This window comes from Oncorhynchus nerka, linkage group LG10 (genome assembly GCF_034236695.1).
Source record: "Oncorhynchus nerka isolate Pitt River linkage group LG10, Oner_Uvic_2.0, whole genome shotgun sequence".
In the NCBI taxonomy this organism is placed as follows: Eukaryota; Metazoa; Chordata; class Actinopteri; order Salmoniformes; family Salmonidae; genus Oncorhynchus; species Oncorhynchus nerka.
Genome location: NC_088405.1, coordinates 2,617,291 through 2,636,161, shown reverse-complemented (window position 1 = coordinate 2,636,161; position 18,871 = coordinate 2,617,291). Strand labels below are relative to the sequence as shown.

The following is an 18,871-nucleotide window of genomic DNA, read 5'->3' as shown; positions in this document are numbered from 1 at the left end:
TGTCATGGTACTGTAGCCTGGGTCCAGTCTGTTTCTGTTCATGGAATTGTCATGGTACTGTAGCCTGGGTCCAGTTTCTGTTTTGTCATGGTACTGTAGCCTGGGTCCAGTCTGTTTCTGTTCATAATGGAATTGTCATGGTACTATAGCCTGGGTCCAGTCTGTTTCTGTTCATAATGGAATTGTCATGGTACTATAGCCTGGGTCCAGTCTGTTTCTGGTCATGGTACTGTAGCCTGGGTCCAGTCTGTTTCTGTTCATTATGGAATTGTCATGGTACTATAGCCTAGGTCCAGTCTGTTTCTGTTCATTATGGAATTGTCATGGTACTATAGCCTGGGTCCAGTCTGTGTTCTGGAATTGTCATGGTACTATAGCCTGGGTCCAGTCTGTTTCTGGTCATGGTACTATAGCCTGGGTCCAGTCTGTTTCTGGTCATGGTACTGTAGCCTGGGTCCAGTCTGTTTCTGGAATGTCATGGTACTGTAGCCTGGGTCCAGTCTGTTTCTGTTCATAATGGAATTGTCATGGTACTGTAGCCTGGGTCCAGTCTGTTTCTGTTCATTATGGAATTGTCATGGTACTGTAGCCTGGGTCCAGTCTGTTTCTGTTCATTATGGAATTGTCATGGTACTATAGCCTGGGTCCAGTCTGTTTCTGGTCATGGTACTATAGCCTGGGTCCAGTCTGTTTCTGGTCATGGTACTATAGCCTGGGTCCAGTCTGTTTCTGGTCATGGTACTATAGCCTGGGTCCAGTCTGTTTCTGGTCATGGTACTATAGCCTGGGTCCAGTCTGTTTCTGGTCATGGTACTGTAGCCTGGGTCCAGTCTGTTTCTGGTCATGGTACTATAGCCTGGGTCCAGTCTGTTTCTGGTCATGGTACTATAGCCTGGGTCTAGTCTGTTTCTGTTCCTTATGGAATTGTCATGGTACTGTAGCCTGGGTCTAGTCTGTTTCTGTTCCTTATGGAATTGTCATGGTACTGTAGCCTGGGTCCAGTCTGTTTCTGTTCCTTATGGAATTGTCATGGTACTGTAGCCTGGGTCTAGTCTGTTTCTGTTCATTATGGAATTGTCATGGTACTATAGCCTGGGTCCAGTCTGTTTCTGGTCATGGTACTGTAGCCTGGGTCCAGTCTGTTTCTGGTCATGGTACTATAGCCTGGGTCCAGTCTGTTTCTGTTCCTAATGGAATTGTCATGGTACTATAGCCTGGGTCCAGTCTGTTTCTGTTCCTTATGGAATTGTCATGCCAAGAGTGCAGAAACAGACTGGCACCCAGGCTACATATAATGTCTACTGACTTAAAATATCTACATCAGACAGTATCTCTGAGGTTAGGGTTAGGGGTTAGAGGTCAGGGAGTGTCTCTGAGGTGAACTCCAGGATATCAGGTTATGGTTAGGGGTTAAGGGTTAGGGGTTAGGGGTTAGAGGTCAGGGACCTACTTGACATCCAACAGTGTCTCTGAGGTGAACTCCAGGATGTCAGGTTATGGTTAGGGGTTAAGGGTTAAGGGTTAGGGGTTAGAGGTCAGGGTTTAGGGACTCACTTGACATCCAACAGTGTCTCTGAGGTGAACTCCAGGATGTCAGGTTATGGTTAGGGGTTAGGGGTTAGGGGTTAAGGGTTAGGGGTTAGAGGTCAGGGACCTACTTGACATCCAACAGTGTCTCTGAGGTGAACTCCAGGATGTCAGGTTATGGTTAGGGGTTAAGGGTTAGGGGTTAGAGGTCAGGGACCTACTTGACATCCAACAGTGTCTCTGAGGTGAACTCCAGGATGTCAGGTTATGGTTAGGGGTTAAGGGTTAGGGGTTAGGGGTTAGAGGTCAGGGACCTACTTGACATCCAACAGTGTCTCTGAGGTGAACTCCAGGATGTCAGGTTATGGTTAGGGGTTAAGGGTTAGGGGTTAGAGGTCAGGGACCTACTTGACATCCAACAGTGTCTCTGAGGTGAACTCCAGGATGTCAGGTTATGGTTAGGGGTTAAGGGTTAGGGGTTAGGGGTTAGAGGTCAGAGACCTACTTGACATCCAACAGTGTCTCTGAGGTGAACTCCAGGATGTCAGGTTATGGTTAGGGGTTAAGGGTTAGGGGTTAGAGGTCAGGGACCTACTTGACATCCAACAGTGTCTCTGAGGTGAACTCCAGGATGTCAGGTTATGGTTAGGGGTTAGGGGTTAAGGGTTAGGGGTTAGGGGTTAGAGGTCAGGGACCTACTTGACATCCAACAGTGTCTCTGAGGTGAACTCCAGGATGTCAGGTTATGGTTAGGGGTTAGGGGTTAAGGGTTAGAGGTCAGGGACCTACTTGACATCCAACAGTGTCTCTGAGGTGAACTCCAGGATGTCAGGTTATGGTTAGGGGTTAGGGGTTAAGGGTTAGGGGTTAGGGGTTAGAGGTCAGGGACCTACTTGACATCCAACAATGTCTCTGAGGTGAACTCCAGGATGTCAGGTTATGGTTAGGGGTTAGGGGTTAAGGGTTAGGGCTTAGGGGTTAGAGGTCAGGGACCTACTTGACATCCAACAGTGTCTCTGAGGTGAACTCCAGGATGTCAGGTTATGGTTAGGGGTTAGGGGTTAAGGGTTAGGGGTTAGGGGTTAGAGGTCAGGGACCTACTTGACATCCAACAGTGTCTCTGAGGTGAACTCCAGGATGTCAGGTTATGGTTAGGGGTTAAGGGTTAGGGGTTAGGGGTTAGGGGTTAAGGGTTAGGGGTTAGGGGTTAGAGGTCAGGGACCTACTTGACATCCAACAGTGTCTCTGAGGTGAACTCCAGGATGTCAGGTTATGGTTAGGGGTTAGGGGTTAAGGGTTAGGGGTTAGGGGTTAGAGGTCAGGGACCTACTTGACATCCAACAGTGTCTCTGAGGTGAACTCCAGGATGTCAGAGGCAGTGCCTACGAAGATGAGGAGGAGCTGAGACAGTTCATCCCTGGTCACCCCTCCTGCAACAGGGAGCAGCCACTTCCCTATGACCAGCAGGATCAACAGGGTCTGGTGCAGGGCCAGGATCCAGTCGTTAGCGCACACTGACGACAACAGAGATACTGAACCCTGTAGGGCCAAGCAGAGAGACACATAATGGTTAGTATAACTGATTAGAGGTTATTAATGGCTAGGTAACTCCAACCAGAGAGGTTAGTATAACTGATTAGAGGTTATTAATGGCTAGGTAACTCCAACCAGAGAGACACATAGTGGTTAGTATAACTGATTAGAGGTTATTAATGACTAGGTAACTTCAACCAGAGAGGTTAGTATAACTGATTAGAGGTTATTAATGGCTAGGTAACTCCAACCAGAGAGGTTAGTATAACTGACTAGAGGTTATTAATGGATAGGTAACTCCAACCAGAGAGGTTAGTATAACTGACTAGAGGTTATTAATGGCTAGGTAACTCCAACCAGAGAGACACATAGTGGTTAGTATAACTGATTACAGGTTATTAATGGCTAGGTAACTCCAACCAGAGAGGTTAGTATAACTGATTAGAGGTTATTAATGGATAGGTAACTCCAACCAGAGAGGTTAGTATAACTGATTAGAGGTTATTAATGGATAGGTAACTCCAACCAGAGAGGTTAGTATAACTGACTAGAGGTTATTAATGGCTAGGTAACTCCAACCAGAGAGGTTAGTATAATTGATTAGAGGTTATTAATGGATAGGTAACTCCAACCAGAGAGGTTAGTATAACTGACTAGAGGTTATTAATGGCTAGGTAACTCCAACCAGAGAGACACATAGTGGTTAGTATAACTGACTAGAGGTTATTAATGACTAGGTAACTCCAACCAGAGAGGTTAGTATAACTGACTAGAGGTTATTAATGGCTAGGTAACTCCAACCAGAGAGGTTAGTATAACTGATTAGAGGTTATTAATGGATAGGTAACTCCAACCAGAGAGGTTAGTATAACTGATTAGAGGTTATTAATGGATAGGTAACTCCAACCAGAGAGGTTAGTATAACTGACTAGAGGTTATTAATGGCTAGGTAACTCCAACCAGAGAGGTTAGTATAATTGATTAGAGGTTATTAATGGATAGGTAACTCCAACCAGAGAGGTTAGTATAACTGACTAGAGGTTATTAATGGCTAGGTAACTCCAACCAGAGACACATAGTGGTTAGTATAACTGACTAGAGGTTATTAATGACTAGGTAACTCCAACCAGAGAGGTTAGTATAACTGATTAGAGGTTATTAATGGCTAGGTAACTCCAACCAGAGAGGTTAGTATAACTGATTAGAGGTTATTAATGGATAGGTAACTCCAACCAGAGAGGTTAGTATAACTGATTAGAGGTTATTAATGGCTAGGTAACTCCAACCAGAGAGGTTAGTATAAGATTAGAGGTTAGTATAACTGACTAGAGGTTATTAATGGCTAGGTAACTCCAACCAGAGAGGTTAGTATAACTGATTAGAGGTTATTAATGGCTAGGTAACTCCAACCAGAGAGGTTAGTATAACTGACTAGAGGTTATTAATGACTAGGTAACTCCAACCAGAGAGACACATAGTGGTTAGTATAACTGATTAGAGGTTATTAATGGATAGGTAACTCCAACCAGAGAGGTTAGTATAACTGATTAGAGGTTATTAATGGCTAGGTAACTCCAACCAGAGAGGTTAGTATAACTGACTAGAGGTTATTAATGGCTAGGTAACTCCAACCAGAGAGACACATAGTGGTTAGTATAACTGACTAGAGGTTATTAATGGCTAGGTAACTCCAACCAGAGAGGTTAGTATAACTGATTAGAGGTTATTAATGGCAAGGTAACTCCAACCAGAGAGGTTAGTATAACTGACTAGAGGTTATTAATGGCTAGGTAACTCCAACCAGAGAGACACATAGTGGTTAGTATAACTGACTAGAGGTTATTAATGGCTAGGTAACTCCAACCAGAGAGGTTAGTATAACTGATTAGAGGTTATTAATGGCTAGGTAACTCCAACCAGAGAGGTTAGTATAACTGACTAGAGGTTATTAATGTATAACTGACTAGAGGTTATTAGGTAGGTAACTCCAACCAGAGAGGTTAGTATAACTGACTAGAGGTTATTAATGGCTAGGTAACTCCAACCAGAGAGGTTAGTATAACTGATTAGAGGTTATTAATGGATAGGTAACTCCAACCAGAGAGGTTAGTATAACTGATTAGAGGTTATTAATGGCTAGGTAACTCCAACCAGAGAGGTTAGTATAACTGATTAGAGGTTATTAATGGCTAGGTAACTCCAACCAGAGAGGTTAGTATAACTGATTAGAGGTTATTAATGGAGGTTAGTTAAATGGTTATTAATGGCTAGGTAACTCCAACCAGAGACACATATTGGTTAGTATAACTGACTAGAGGTTATTAATGGCTAGGTAACTCCAACCAGAGAGGTTAGTATAACTGATTAGAGGTTATTAATGGCTAGGTAACTCCAACCAGAGAGGTTAGTATAACTGACTAGAGGTTATTAATGGCTAGGTAACTCCAACCAGAGAGGTTAGTATAACTGATTAGAGGTTATTAATGGCTAGGTAACTCCAACCAGAGAGGTTAGTATAACTGACTAGAGGTTATTAATGGATAGGTAACTCCAACCAGAGAGACACATAGTGGTTAGTATAACTGACTAGAGGTTATTAATGGATAGGTAACTCCAACCAGAGAGACACATAGTGGTTAGTATAACTGATTAGAGGTTATTAATGGATAGGTAACTCCAACCAGAGAGAAACATAGTGGTTAGTATAACTGACTAGAGGTTATTAACTCCAACCAGAGAGGTTAGTATAACTGATTAGAGGTTATTAATGGCTAGGTAACTCCAACCAGAGAGGTTAGTATAACTGACTAGAGGTTATTAATGGCTAGGTAACTCCAACCAGAGAGAAACATAGTGGTTAGTATAACTGACTAGAGGTTATTAATGGCTAGGTAACTCCAACCAGAGAGGTTAGTATAACTGATTAGAGGTTATTAATGGCTAGGTAACTCCAACCAGAGAGACACATAGTGGTTAGTATAACTGATTACAGGTTATTAATGGCTAGGTAACTCCAACCAGAGAGGTTAGTATAACTGACTAGAGGTTATTAATGACTAGGTAACTCCAACCAGAGAGGTTAGTATAACTGACTAGAGGTTATTAATGACTAGGTAACTCCAACCAGAGAGGTTAGTATAACTGACTAGAGGTTATTAATGGCTAGGTAACTCCAACCAGAGAGAAACATAGTGGTTAGTATAACTGATTAGAGGTTATTAATGACTAGGTAACTCCAACCAGAGAGGTTAGTATAACTGACTAGAGGTTATTAATGGCTAGGTAACTCCAACCAGAGAGGTTAGTATAACTGACTAGAGGTTATTAATGGATAGGTAACTCCAACCAGAGAGGTTAGTATAACTGACTAGAGGTTATTAACTCCAACCAGAGAGGTTAGTATAACTGACTAGAGGTTATTAACTCCAACCAGAGAGACACATAGTGGTTAGTATAACTGACTAGAGGTTATTAATGGCTAGGTAACTCCAATCAGAGAGGTTAGTATAACTGACTAGAGGTTATTAATGGCTAGGTAACTCCAACCAGAGAGGTTAGTATAACTGATTAGAGGTTATTAATGACTAGGTAACTCCAACCAGAGAGGTTAGTATAACTGATTAGAGGTTATTAATGGATAGGTAACTCCAACCAGAGAGGTTAGTATAACTGACTAGAGGTTATTAACTCCAACCAGAGAGGTTAGTATAACTGACTAGAGGTTATTAACTCCAACCAGAGAGGTTAGTATAACTGACTAGAGGTTATTAATGACTAGGTAACTCCAACCAGAGAGGTTAGTATAACTGATTAGAGGTTATTAATGGATAGGTAACTCCAACCAGAGAGGTTAGTATAACTGACTAGAGGTTATTAACTCCAACCAGAGAGGTTAGTATAACTGACTAGAGGTTATTAACTCCAACCAGAGAGGTTAGTATAACTGACTAGAGGTTATTAATGGCTAGGTAACTCCAACCAGAGAGGTTAGTATAACTGACTAGAGGTTATTAATGGATAGGTAACTCCAACCAGAGAGGTTAGTATAACTGACTAGAGGTTATTAATGGCTAGGTAACTCCAACCAGAGAGGTTAGTATAACTGACTAGAGGTTATTAATGGCTAGGTAACTCCAACCAGAGAGGTTAGTATAACTGACTAGAGGTTATTAATGGCTAGGTAACTCCAACCAGAGAGGTTAGTATAACTGACTAGAGGTTATTAATGGCTAGGTAACTCCAACCAGAGAGGTTAGTATAACTGACTAGAGGTTATTAATGGCTAGGTAACTCCAACCAGAGAGGTTAGTATAACTGATTAGAGGTTATTAATGGCTAGGTAACTCCAACCAGAGAGGTTAGTATAACTGACTAGAGGTTATTAACTCCAACCAGAGAGGTTAGTATAACTGACTAGAGGTTATTAACTCCAACCAGAGAGGTTAGTATAACTGACTAGAGGTTATTTAACCAGACTAGTTAGTAACTCCAACCAGAGAGGTTAGTATAACTGATTAGAGGTTATTAATGACCTAGGTAACTCCAACCAGAGAGGTTAGTATAACTTTTTAGAGGTTATTAATGGCTAGGTAACTCCAACCAGAGAGGTTAGTATAACTGACTAGAGGTTATTAGACCATAGGTAACTCCAACCAGAGAGGTTAGTATAACTGACTAGAGGTTATTTACCAGTACATGTTGGCTTAGGTAACTCCTTAAAAACCATGAAGAAGGTTAGTATAACTGAGCCTAGTTCAGGCCATTAACTACAGCCAACCAGAGTCTACATGAATTAAAGTCCTGTGTGACTCAAGGGAGAGCCCAGTTCAGGCCAGGGGAGGGAACAGCCAGCAGCAATGACATGTTTTCTAAGACTAAGGGAGAGCCCAGTTCAGGCCAGGGGAGGGACCTACAGCCAGCAGCAGAGTCTACATGAATAAAAGTCCTGTGTGACTAAGGGAGAGCCCAGTTCAGGCCAGGGGAGGGACCTACAGCCAGCAGCAGAGTCTACATGAATAAAAGTCCTGTGTGACTAAAGCTTGTAATAGTTTTTATTAAGGGTTGTTTACTTAAAAAAACAACTCCTGTAGATCTATTTTAGTTATAAAAAGTCTGAGCTCACAATAAAGTCTTTGAGGTGCACCAGCAGCATTAACAAACAAACTGGTGTTAAAGACAGCCTCTGTCTCGACAGGCCTGTAGGAAAAACCTGCAGGACACAGGAAACACTGTGGCTTCTGCCCACCTGGAGTAGCGTCTCGCTGCCATTGGTGGAATTCCCTCTCCACATGTTTAACAGGCTCTTTATGTTTTCAGATGAATCCAGTTTGTCACACTGAGGATGAACAGACATACAGTACATGAGTTCAATTCATACGATACTATGTGTTCTAGCCTACAGTATGGACAATAGAAAAGAAACAGCATCATTTACACACAGTACATGATTACATTCACCATCATTTACACAGAGTACATGATTACATTCACCATCATTTACACAGAGTACAGTACATGATTACATTCACCATCATTTACACAGAGTACAGTACATGATTACATTCACCATCATTTACACAGTACAGTACATGATTACATTCACCATCATTTACACAGAGTACATGATTACATTCACCATCATTTACACAGAGTACAGTATATGATTACATTCACCATCATTTACACAGAGTACAGTACATGATTACATTCACCATCATTTACACAGAGTACAGTACATGATTACATTCACCATCATTTACACAGAGTACAGTACATGATTACATTCACCATCATTTACACAGAGTACATGATTACATTCACCATCATTTACACAGAGTACAGTACATGATTACATTCACCATCATTTACACAGAGATTACATTCACCATCATTTACAGTACATGATTACATTCACCATCATTTACACAGAGTACAGTACATGATTACATTCACCATCATTTACACAGAGTACAGTACATGATTACATTCACCATCATTTACACAGAGTACAGTACATGATTACATTCACCATCATTTACACAGACCATCATTTACAGTACATGATTACATTCACCATCATTTACACAGAGTACAGTACATGATTACATTCACCATCATTTACACAGAGTACAGTACATGATTACATTCACCATCATTTACACAGAGTACAGTACATGATTACATTCACATCATCATTACATTCACCATCATTTACAGAGTACAGAGTACATGATTACATTCACCATCATTTACACAGAGTACAGTATATGATTACATTCACCATCATTTACACAGAGTACATGATTACATTCACCATCATTTACACAGAGTACAGTACATGATTACATTCACCATCATTTACACAGAGTACAGTACATGATTACATTCACCATCATTTACACAGAGTACAGTACATGATTACATTCACCATCATTTACACAGAGTACAGTACATGATTACATTCACCATCATTTACACAGAGTACATGATTACATTCACCATCATTTACACAGAGTACAGTACATGATTACATTCACCATCATTTACACAGAGTACAGTATATGATTACATTCACCATCATTTACACAGAGTACAGTACATGATTACATTCACCATCATTTACACAGAGTACAGTATATGATTACATTCACTATCATTTACACAGAGTACAGTACATGATTACATTCACCATCATTTACACAGAGTACATGATTTCCGCTCATTATGCAAGTTACAAATAAATGTACAACTAAAGTGAAGGAATAAATGATTAAAAATCCTAAATAAAACCGAAGATCAAAGTCCTTACCCTGGAATCAGTAGCTTTGTTCTGCTGATGATGTAACTCTAGAATCCATAGAGATGGAATGATACTGATGAGGAACAGGAAGATGGCAGGAGAAAACCTGGAGACACGGAAAGATAACATGAAAAGGTATTAAAAACAAACAGTCAAGGCTACTAAACTTTAAGAAAAAGTCATTTTACAGTTCTATGTTATTCAGATGTATAATCCTGTAATTTTACAGTTCTATGTTATTCAGATGTACCATTTATAATCCTGTAATTGTTTTCTCTTCAGGGTTAAAATCATCTCGACCACCAGAGGAAGATAAAGGATCGTCAAGAACCAATAAAGAGCATTATTCTTAACCCAGACCACCCTCCATACTCCTATCAGAGAGATGAGGAGGAATAGCGACCGGGTAACAACCGCACAGATAAACTTCACTATCATCTTTTTGTCTGGGTCGGAGAAATACTATACAACTCCAGCTGCCTCATTAACGGGGCTTCTAGTCTGCTCGCTGTCAGCCACTTCAACACACTGTTGAAAAAGTCACCGTTTAGGCACGCCTCTGTTATGGGTGTAAGATGGCACAGTGATGCCATCTGTTGGTAAATGTTCATTACTGCAACTCTTGTGTTTTACCGGGGTGTTTGTTATCGGTCATTGCAAACAGGAGGATGGGGAGTCCATTGACAGCTTTGTCACTAGGTTAAGGGAAAAGGCAGCTACATGTGACTATGGTGCTTGTAAGAGATGAACTGATCAGAGATAAGATTGTGCTTGGCATAACTGATGAGGGCACCCGCAGACGTTTGCTGAGAGAACGTGACCTGACGCTGGCCTTGGCAGTGGAGACATGCCGTGCAGCAGAGCTTACTGATATACGGATGAGGTCCATGGAGCTAGAAAGGCAACATACGGACAATGTCAATGGTACATTCAGGCAGCCAGTAAAGAAATTTCCCTTTGCCACAGCTAATGCTAATACTACAGCCAACTCTGTAGTAGACGACCCCAATACATGCCGATATTGTGGCATTTCTCACGGACGAGGAAAAGAACACTGCCCAGCCTATGGAAAAATATGCAACTCCTGTGGTACAGCTAATCACTTCGCAAGGGTCTGCATGAAAAGCAAGAGAAAGGAGGGTAAAGTGCACTCCATGGAAACAAACACAGATGAAGGGAACGACAGCACAGAGGATGTATATGCTAGCGAGTGCATAGGGGCATTGAGGGCAAAAGGACAAAAGTGGTTTGTCACTCTGCTACTTAATAATAAACCACAGCAATGCCAGCTAGATTCAGGAGCCACATGCAACGTTATGAGCCTTAAAGACAAAAAGAGGCTCGCGCCCAGAGACAAACTCACACAGAGTAGCACCAAGCTGAAACTGTATTCAGGGCAGTTCATGACCTCTTTAGGCCTGTTTGTGACAGAGTGTGTTTTACGTGGCCAGAAATACACCCTTGAGTTTGAAATAGTTGAGGCTAGTCAACAGCCATTACTGTCAGGTTCTACATGCGAGCGCCTTGGGCTTATTAACTTCACCATCCCAGCTGATCTTAACATTATAGACAAAGTCCAGGCTGGGCCCCTGAGCAAGGAGACACTCCTAAGCAAGTACCATGATGTCTTCAACGCACCGGTCGAGTCAGTTCCCGGGGAAGTCCACTTTGAGTTGGACGCAGCAATCCAGCCTGTCCAGTGTGCACCCCGCAATGTACCAGTGGCCTTGAAAGCAGCTACGAAGGCTCAGCTTGACAAATACGAAGCAGATGGCCACATCATATCCGTCACCGAGCCTACGGACTGGATAAGTAATATGGTTATCGTCGAGAAACCAGACAAGCTACAGATATACATTGATCCTAAACACCTCAACCGGGCTCTGCGACGTTCACATTACATTATGCCCACGTTGGAGGATGTTCTTTACAAGCTCCCAAAGGCCAGAGTCTTCACGCTCGTGGATGCCAGAGATGCCTTCCTGCAGTGCAAGCTCGACGAGCCCAGCAGCTACATGACCACCTTTTGGACATCCTGGGGCAGGAAGAGGTGGTTGAAGCATTCCGTTTGGTGTCTCCGTGGCTCCAGAGGTGTATCAGCGGAAACAGCATGAGCTGTTGATGGGACTCAGTGGCGTGGAACCCATAGCAGATGACATCCTCGTAGTGGGCTGTGGGGACAGTGATGAGGAGGCAGAATGTGACCATGACGCCAAGCTGCTGGCCCTGATGGTCAGATGCAGACAGGTCAAGCTAAGGCTAAGCATAAAAAAGCTTCAGTTTAAAGTGCCAGAGGTCCGCTTTCATGGGCACATCTTGTCCTCCACCGGATTGAAGGTGGATCCTGAAAAAGTGAAGGCTGTCTTGGAAATGCCCCACCCATCTGACGTGAAGGGAGTGCAGCGCTTCGTCGGATTCGTCACCTACCTGGCCAAATTCCTACCGCGGCTCTCTGAAGTGTGTGAGCCACTGAGGAGGCTCATGGACAAGGACACCATCTGGCATTGGCTCCCAAAACATTTTTATTTTTATTTTTATTTCACCTTTATTTAACCAGGTGGGCTAGTTGAGAACAAGTTCTCATTTGCAACTGCGACCTGGCCAAGATAAAGCATAGCAGTGTGAACAGACAACACAGAGTTACACATGGAGTAAACAATTAACAAGTCAATAACACAGTAGAAAAAAAGGGGCAGTCTATATACAATGTGTGCAAAAGGCATGAGGAGGTAGGTGAATAATTACAATTGTGCAGTTTAACACTGGAGTGATAAATGATCAGATGGTCATGTGCAGGTAGAGATATTGGTGTGCAAAAGAGCAGAAAAGTAAATAAATAAAAACAGTATGGGGATGAGGTAGGTAAAAATGGGTGGGCTATTTACCAATAGACTATGTACAGCTGCAGCGATCGGTTAGCTGCTCGGATAGCTGATGTTTGAAGTTGGTGAGGGAGATAAAAGTTTCCAACTTCAGCGATTTTTGCAATTCGTTCCAGTCACAGGCAGCTGAGTACTGGAACGAAAGGCGGCCAAATGAGTTTTTATTTATTTATTTATTTCACCTTTATTTAACCAGGTAGGCAAGTTGAGAACAAGTTCTCATTTACAATTGCGACCTGGCCAAGATAAAGCAAAGCAGTTCGACACATACAACGACACAGAGTTACACATGGAGTAAAACAAACATACAGTCAATAATACAGTAAAAAAATAAATAAAAAAAAAACAAGAAAAAACAAGAAAAAAAAACAAGTCTATATACAATGTGAGCAAATTAGGTGAGAAGGGATGTAAAGGCAAAAAAGGCCATGGTGGCAAAGTAAATACAATATAGCAAGTAAAACACTGGAATGGTAGTATTGCAATGGAAGAATGTGCAAAGTAGAAATAAAAATAATGGGGTGCAAAGGAGCAAAATAAATAAATAAATTAAATACAGTTGGGAAAGAGGTAGTTGTTTGGGCTAAATTATAGGTGGGCTATGTACAGGTGCAGTAATCTGTAAGATGCTCTGACAGTTGGTGCTTAAAGCTAGTGAGGGAGATAAGTGTTTCCAATTTAAGAGATTTTTGTAGTTCGTTCCAGTCATTGGCAGCAGAGAACTGGAAGGAGAGGCGGCCAAAGAAAGAATTGGTTTTGGGGGTGACTAGAGAGATATACCTGCTGGAGCGTGTGCTACAGGTGGGAGATGCTATGGTGACCAGCGAGCTGAGATAAGGGGGACTTTACCTAGCAGGGTCTTGTAGATGACATGGAGCCAGTGGGTTTGGCGACGAGTATGAAGCGAGGGCCAGCCAACGAGAGCGTACAGGTCGCAATGGTGGGTAGTATATGGGGCTTTGGTGACAAAACGGATAGCACTGTGATAGACTGCATCCAATTTGTTGAGTAGGGTATTGGAGGCTATTTTGTAAATGACATCGCCAAAGTCGAGGATTGGTAGGATGGTCAATTTTACAAGGGTATGTTTGGCAGCATGAGTGAAGGATGCTTTGTTGCGAAATAGGAAGCCAATTCTAGATTTAACTTTGGATTGGAGATGTTTGATATGGGTCTGGAAGGAGAGTTTACAGTCTAACCAGACACCTAAGTATTTGTAGTTGTCCACGTATTCTAAGTCAGAGCCGTCCAGAGTAGTGATGTTGGACAGGCGGGTAGGTGCAGGTAGCGATCGGTTGAAGAGCATGCATTTAGTTTTACTTGTATTTAAGAGCAATTGGAGGCCACGGAAGGAGAGTTGTATGGCATTGAAGCTTGCCTGGAGGGTTGTTAACACAGTGTCCAAAGAAGGGCCGGAAGTATACAGAATGGTGTCGTCTGCATAGAGGTGGATCAGAGACTCACCAGCAGCAAGAGCGACCTCATTGATGTATACAGAGAAGAGAGTCGGTCCAAGAATTGAACCCTGTGGCACCCCCATAGAGACTGCCAGAGGTCCGGACAGCAGACCCTCCGATTTGACACACTGAACTCTATCAGAGAAGTAGTTGGTGAACCAGGCGAGGCAATCATTTGAGAAACCAAGGCTGTCGAGTCTGCCGATGAGGATGTGGTGGTTGACAGAGTCGAAAGCCTTGGCCAGATCAATGAATACGGCTGCACAGTAATGTTTCTTATCGATGGCGGTTAAGATATCGTTTAGGACCTTGAGCGTGGCTGAGGTGCACCCATGACCAGCTCTGAAACCAGATTGCATAGCAGAGAAGGTATGGTGAGATTCGAAATGGTCGGTAATCTGTTTGTTGACTTGGCTTTCGAAGACCTTAGAAAGGCATGGTAGGATAGATATAGGTCTGTAGCAGTTTGGGTCAAGAGTGTCCCCCTTTGAAGAGGGGGATGACCGCAGCTGCTTTCCAATCTTTGGGAATCTCAGATGACACGAAAGAGAGGTTGAACAGGCTAGTAATAGGGGTGGCAACAATTTCGGCAGATAATTTTAGAAAGAAAGGGTCCAGATTGTCTAGCCCGGCTGATTTGTAGGGGTCCAGATTTTTCAGCTCTTTCAGAACTTCAGCTGAATGGATTTGGGAGAAGGAGAAATGGGGAAGGCTTGGGCGAGTTGCTGTTGGGGGTGCAGTGCTGTTGACCGGGGTAGGAGTTGCCAGGTGGAAAGCATGGCCAGCCGTAGAAAAATGCTTATTGAAATTCTCAATTATGGTGGATTTATCAGTGGTGACAGTGTTTCCTATCTTCAGTGCAGTGGGCAGCTGGGAGGAGGTGTTCTTATTCTCCATGGACTTTACAGTGTCCCAGAACTTTTTAGAGTTAGTGTTGCAGGAAGCAAATTTCTGCTTGAAAAAGCTAGCCTTGGCTTTTCTAACTGCCTGTGTATAACGGTTTCTAGCTTCCCTGAACAGCTGCATATCACGGGACTGTTCGATGCTAATGCAGAACACCATAGGATGTTTTTGTGTTGGTTAAGGGCAGTCAGGTCTGGGGAGAACCAAGGGCTATATCTGTTCCTGGTTCTAATTTTCTTGAATGGGGCATGTTTATTTAACATTGTTAGGAAGGCATTTTTAAAAAATATCCAGGCATCCTCTACTGACGGGATGAGATCAATATCCTTCCAGGACACCCGGCCAGGTCGATTAGAAAGGCCTGCTCGCTGAAGTGTTTCAGGGAGCGTTTTACAGTGATGAGTGGAGGTCGTTTGACCGCTGACCCATTACGGATGCAGGCAATGAGGCAGTGATCGCTGAGATCTTGGTTGAAGACAGCAGAGGTGTATTTAGAGGGGAAGTTGGTTAGGATGATATCTATGAGGGTGCCCGTGTTTAAGGCTTTGCGGGGGTACCTGGTAGGTTCATTGATAATTTGTGTGAGATTGAGGGCATCAAGTTTAGATTGTAGGATGGCTGGGGTGTTAAGCATGTTCCAGTTTAGGTCGCCTAGCAGCACGAGCTCTGAAGATAGATGGGGGGCAATCAGTTCACATATGGTGTCCAGAGCACAGCTGGGAGCAGAGGGTGGTCTATAGCAGGCGGCAACGGTGAGAGACTTGTTTTTAGAGAGGTGGATTTTTAAAAGTAGAAGTTCAAATTGTTTGGGTACAGACCTGGATAGTAGGACAGAACTCTGCAGGCTATCTTTGCAGTAGATTGCAACACCGCCCCCTTTGGCAGTTCTATCTTGTCTGAAAATGTTGTAGTTTGGAATTAAAATTTCTGAATTTTTGGTGGTCTTCCTAAGCCAGGATTCAGACACAGCTAGAACATCCGGGTTGGCAGAGTGTGCTAAAGCAGTGAAAAGAACAAACTTAGGGAGGAGGCTTCTAATGTTAACATGCATGAAACCAAGGCTATTACGGTTACAGAAGTCATCAAAAGAGAGCGCCTGGGGAATAGGAGTGGAGCTAGGCACTGCAGGGCCTGGATTCACCTCTACATCGCCAGAGGAACATAGGAGGAGAAGAATAAGGGTACGGCTAAAAGCAATAAGAATTGGTCGTCTAGAACGTCTGGAACAGAGAGTAAAAGGAGGTTTCTGGGGGCGATAAAATAGCATCAAGGTATAATGTACAGACAAAGGTATGGTAGGATGTGAGTACAGTGGAGGTAAACCTAGGTATTGAGTGATGAAGAGAGAGATATTGTCTCTAGAAACATCATTGAAACCAGGAGATGTCATTGCATGTGTGGGTGGTGGAACTAATAAGTTGGATAAGGTATAGTGAGCAGGACTAGAGGCTCTACAGTGAAATAAGCCAATAAACACTAACCAGAACAGCAATGGACAAGACATATTGACATTAAGGAGAGGCATCCTTAGTCGAGTGATCAAAAAGGGTCCAGGGAGTGGAGAGGTTGGTTTGGGGGTCACGGCGATTTAGACAGCTAGCCAGGACATCGGTAGCAAGCTAGCATAGGATGGAGGTCTGTTGTTAGCCACCTCTTGCGTTCCGTCAGTAGATTAGTGGAGTTCCGTGTTGTAGAGGGGATTAGTCCAAATCACACAACAACAAAAAATAAAAACAATAGATATAGTTATAGAGGCCCAAGAAGAAACATGTTAATAATAAAAATAAATAAATTGTCCGATTGTCTATTCTGAGAGCATCCGGTAAGACAGCTAACGGTTAGCAGGCCGCAGATGGGCATTCAGGTAACGTCGCGACGGAGGAGCCAGCCGGATCTCCTTCGGGTAGATAACGTCGGCAGTCCAGTTGTGAAGGCCCGGAGGGGCTCCCGTAGGCAGTAAAACGGGTCCGGATAGGTGACTGCAGCCCAGGAGTGATTGACGGAGCTCAGGAGTGGTTGACGGAGCTCGCTAGCTCCGGAGTAATTGATGTTTGCTCCGGAATCGACGAAAGCAGATAGACACACGGATAGCAGCCAGCTAGCTGTGAGATCCGGGAGTGAATGTCCAGAGAGCAGTTGAAATCCAGGGACATGGAGAGAAAAAATCGGTCCGGTATGTTCCGTTCCGAGCCGCACTGCGCCGTACAAAACTGGCGATAGATTTTCGAGTTAAAGGATAGCTAATGACCACAAACCGTGGTTAGCTGAATACGAACGAGTTGCCAGTAAAGAAGCTAACTAGCTTCTGATTAGCTTCTGGCTAGCTTCTTGGAGGATTGCAGATTTGATTGCAGATTTGAGGTAAATAATACGTATTTATACATATCAATTGGTGAGGCAGGTTGCAGGAGAGTGTATTGAAGATGAGTTGATGGAAAATAAAAATAAAATGTATGTGAAAAAAAAGTTGTAAATATATATATATACACGACACGACAAGACGAGGACAAAAGACGTCTGAACTGCTATGCCATCTTGGAATGCTATGTTGACTTTAGGTGTTGGCTTTAGGGATGATCAGTGAGATACACCTGCTGGAGCGCGTGCTACGGATGGGTGTTGCCATCGTGACCAGTGAACTGAGATAAGGCGGAGCTTTACCTAGCATGGACTTGTAGATGACCTGGAGCCAGTGGGTCTGGCGACGAATATGTAGCGAGGGCCAGCCGACTAGAGCATACAAGTCGCAGTGGTGGGTGGTATAAGGTGCTTTAGTGACAAAACGGATGGCACTGTGATAGACTGCATCCAGTTTGCTGAGTAGAGTGTTGGAAGCCATTTTGTAGATGACATTGCCGAAGTCGAGGATCGGTAGGATAGTCAGTTTTACTAGGGTAAGCTTGGCGGCGTGAGTGAAGGAGGCTTTGTTGCGGAATAGAAAGCCGACTCTTGATTTGATTTTCGATTGGAGATGTTTGATGTGAGTCTGGAAGGAGAGTTTGCAGTCTAGCCAGACACCTAGGTACTTATAGATGTCCACATATTCAAGGTCGGTGAGGGAAATAAAACAACTGGTCACCCAGACACCTGTACTGCGATACAACAATGTGTCGAAACCTGTCACGATTCAGAGTGACTCAAGCCACTATGGACTTGGCTGTTGCCTCATGCAGGAGGGCCAGCCTGTGGCATTCGCCTCTAGGGCACTCACCCCAACAGAGCAGAACTATGCCCAGATAGAGAAGGAGTGCCTCAGCATTGTGTTTGCATGCCAACGCTTCCACCACTACCTGTACGGGCGCGACAATATTACCGCAGAGACAGATCACAAGCCCCTTATTGCTATATTCAGCAAGCCTGAATGCCCCAAAACGACTGCAGAGCAGGCTACTGGCCCTACAAAACTACAACCTCAAGGTGGTGTATAAGCCAGGGCCAGAGATGTATGTGAGTGACACGCTCAGCAGGGCTACTGCATCAGGCACTCACACACGCTCCATGCATGAACAACACGCAGTGTGCAGCTTACAAACAGAGCAAGTGGATGTTGAACACATCAACCAGGCTGACTACCTTAATGTTACGGACCAGCACCTTATACAAATCAGAGAGCACACAGACAGGGACGGGCAATTCCAGGCATTGAGGTCTGTGATTCTGATGGGCTGGCCCGACTGCAAGGAAGAAACTGCTTTAGCCGTCAGAGGATATTGGCCAGTCAAAGAGGAGCTCAGTGTTCAAAACGGAGTAATATTCAAGAGTCAGAGAGT

At 43.5% G+C, this 18,871-nt stretch overlaps 1 protein-coding gene across 1 annotated transcript in view; it reads right to left on the bottom strand.

Moving 5' to 3' along the window:
* tmem26b (transmembrane protein 26b) overlaps window positions 1-10,463 on the bottom strand; it is a 63,652-nt gene extending 53,189 nt beyond the window's left edge. The window contains exons 1-4 of the mRNA XM_065022806.1: window positions 10,110-10,463; window positions 9,869-9,965; window positions 8,306-8,395; window positions 2,858-3,066 (exon numbers count right to left, since the gene is read on the bottom strand). Of these exons, the coding sequence (XP_064878878.1) occupies window positions 2,858-3,066; window positions 8,306-8,395; window positions 9,869-9,965; window positions 10,110-10,297 (584 nt within the window). The 5' untranslated portion in view covers window positions 10,298-10,463. The remainder of the gene's footprint in view (window positions 1-2,857; window positions 3,067-8,305; window positions 8,396-9,868; window positions 9,966-10,109) is intronic.
* Window positions 10,464-18,871: the final 8,408 nt, after the last annotated feature.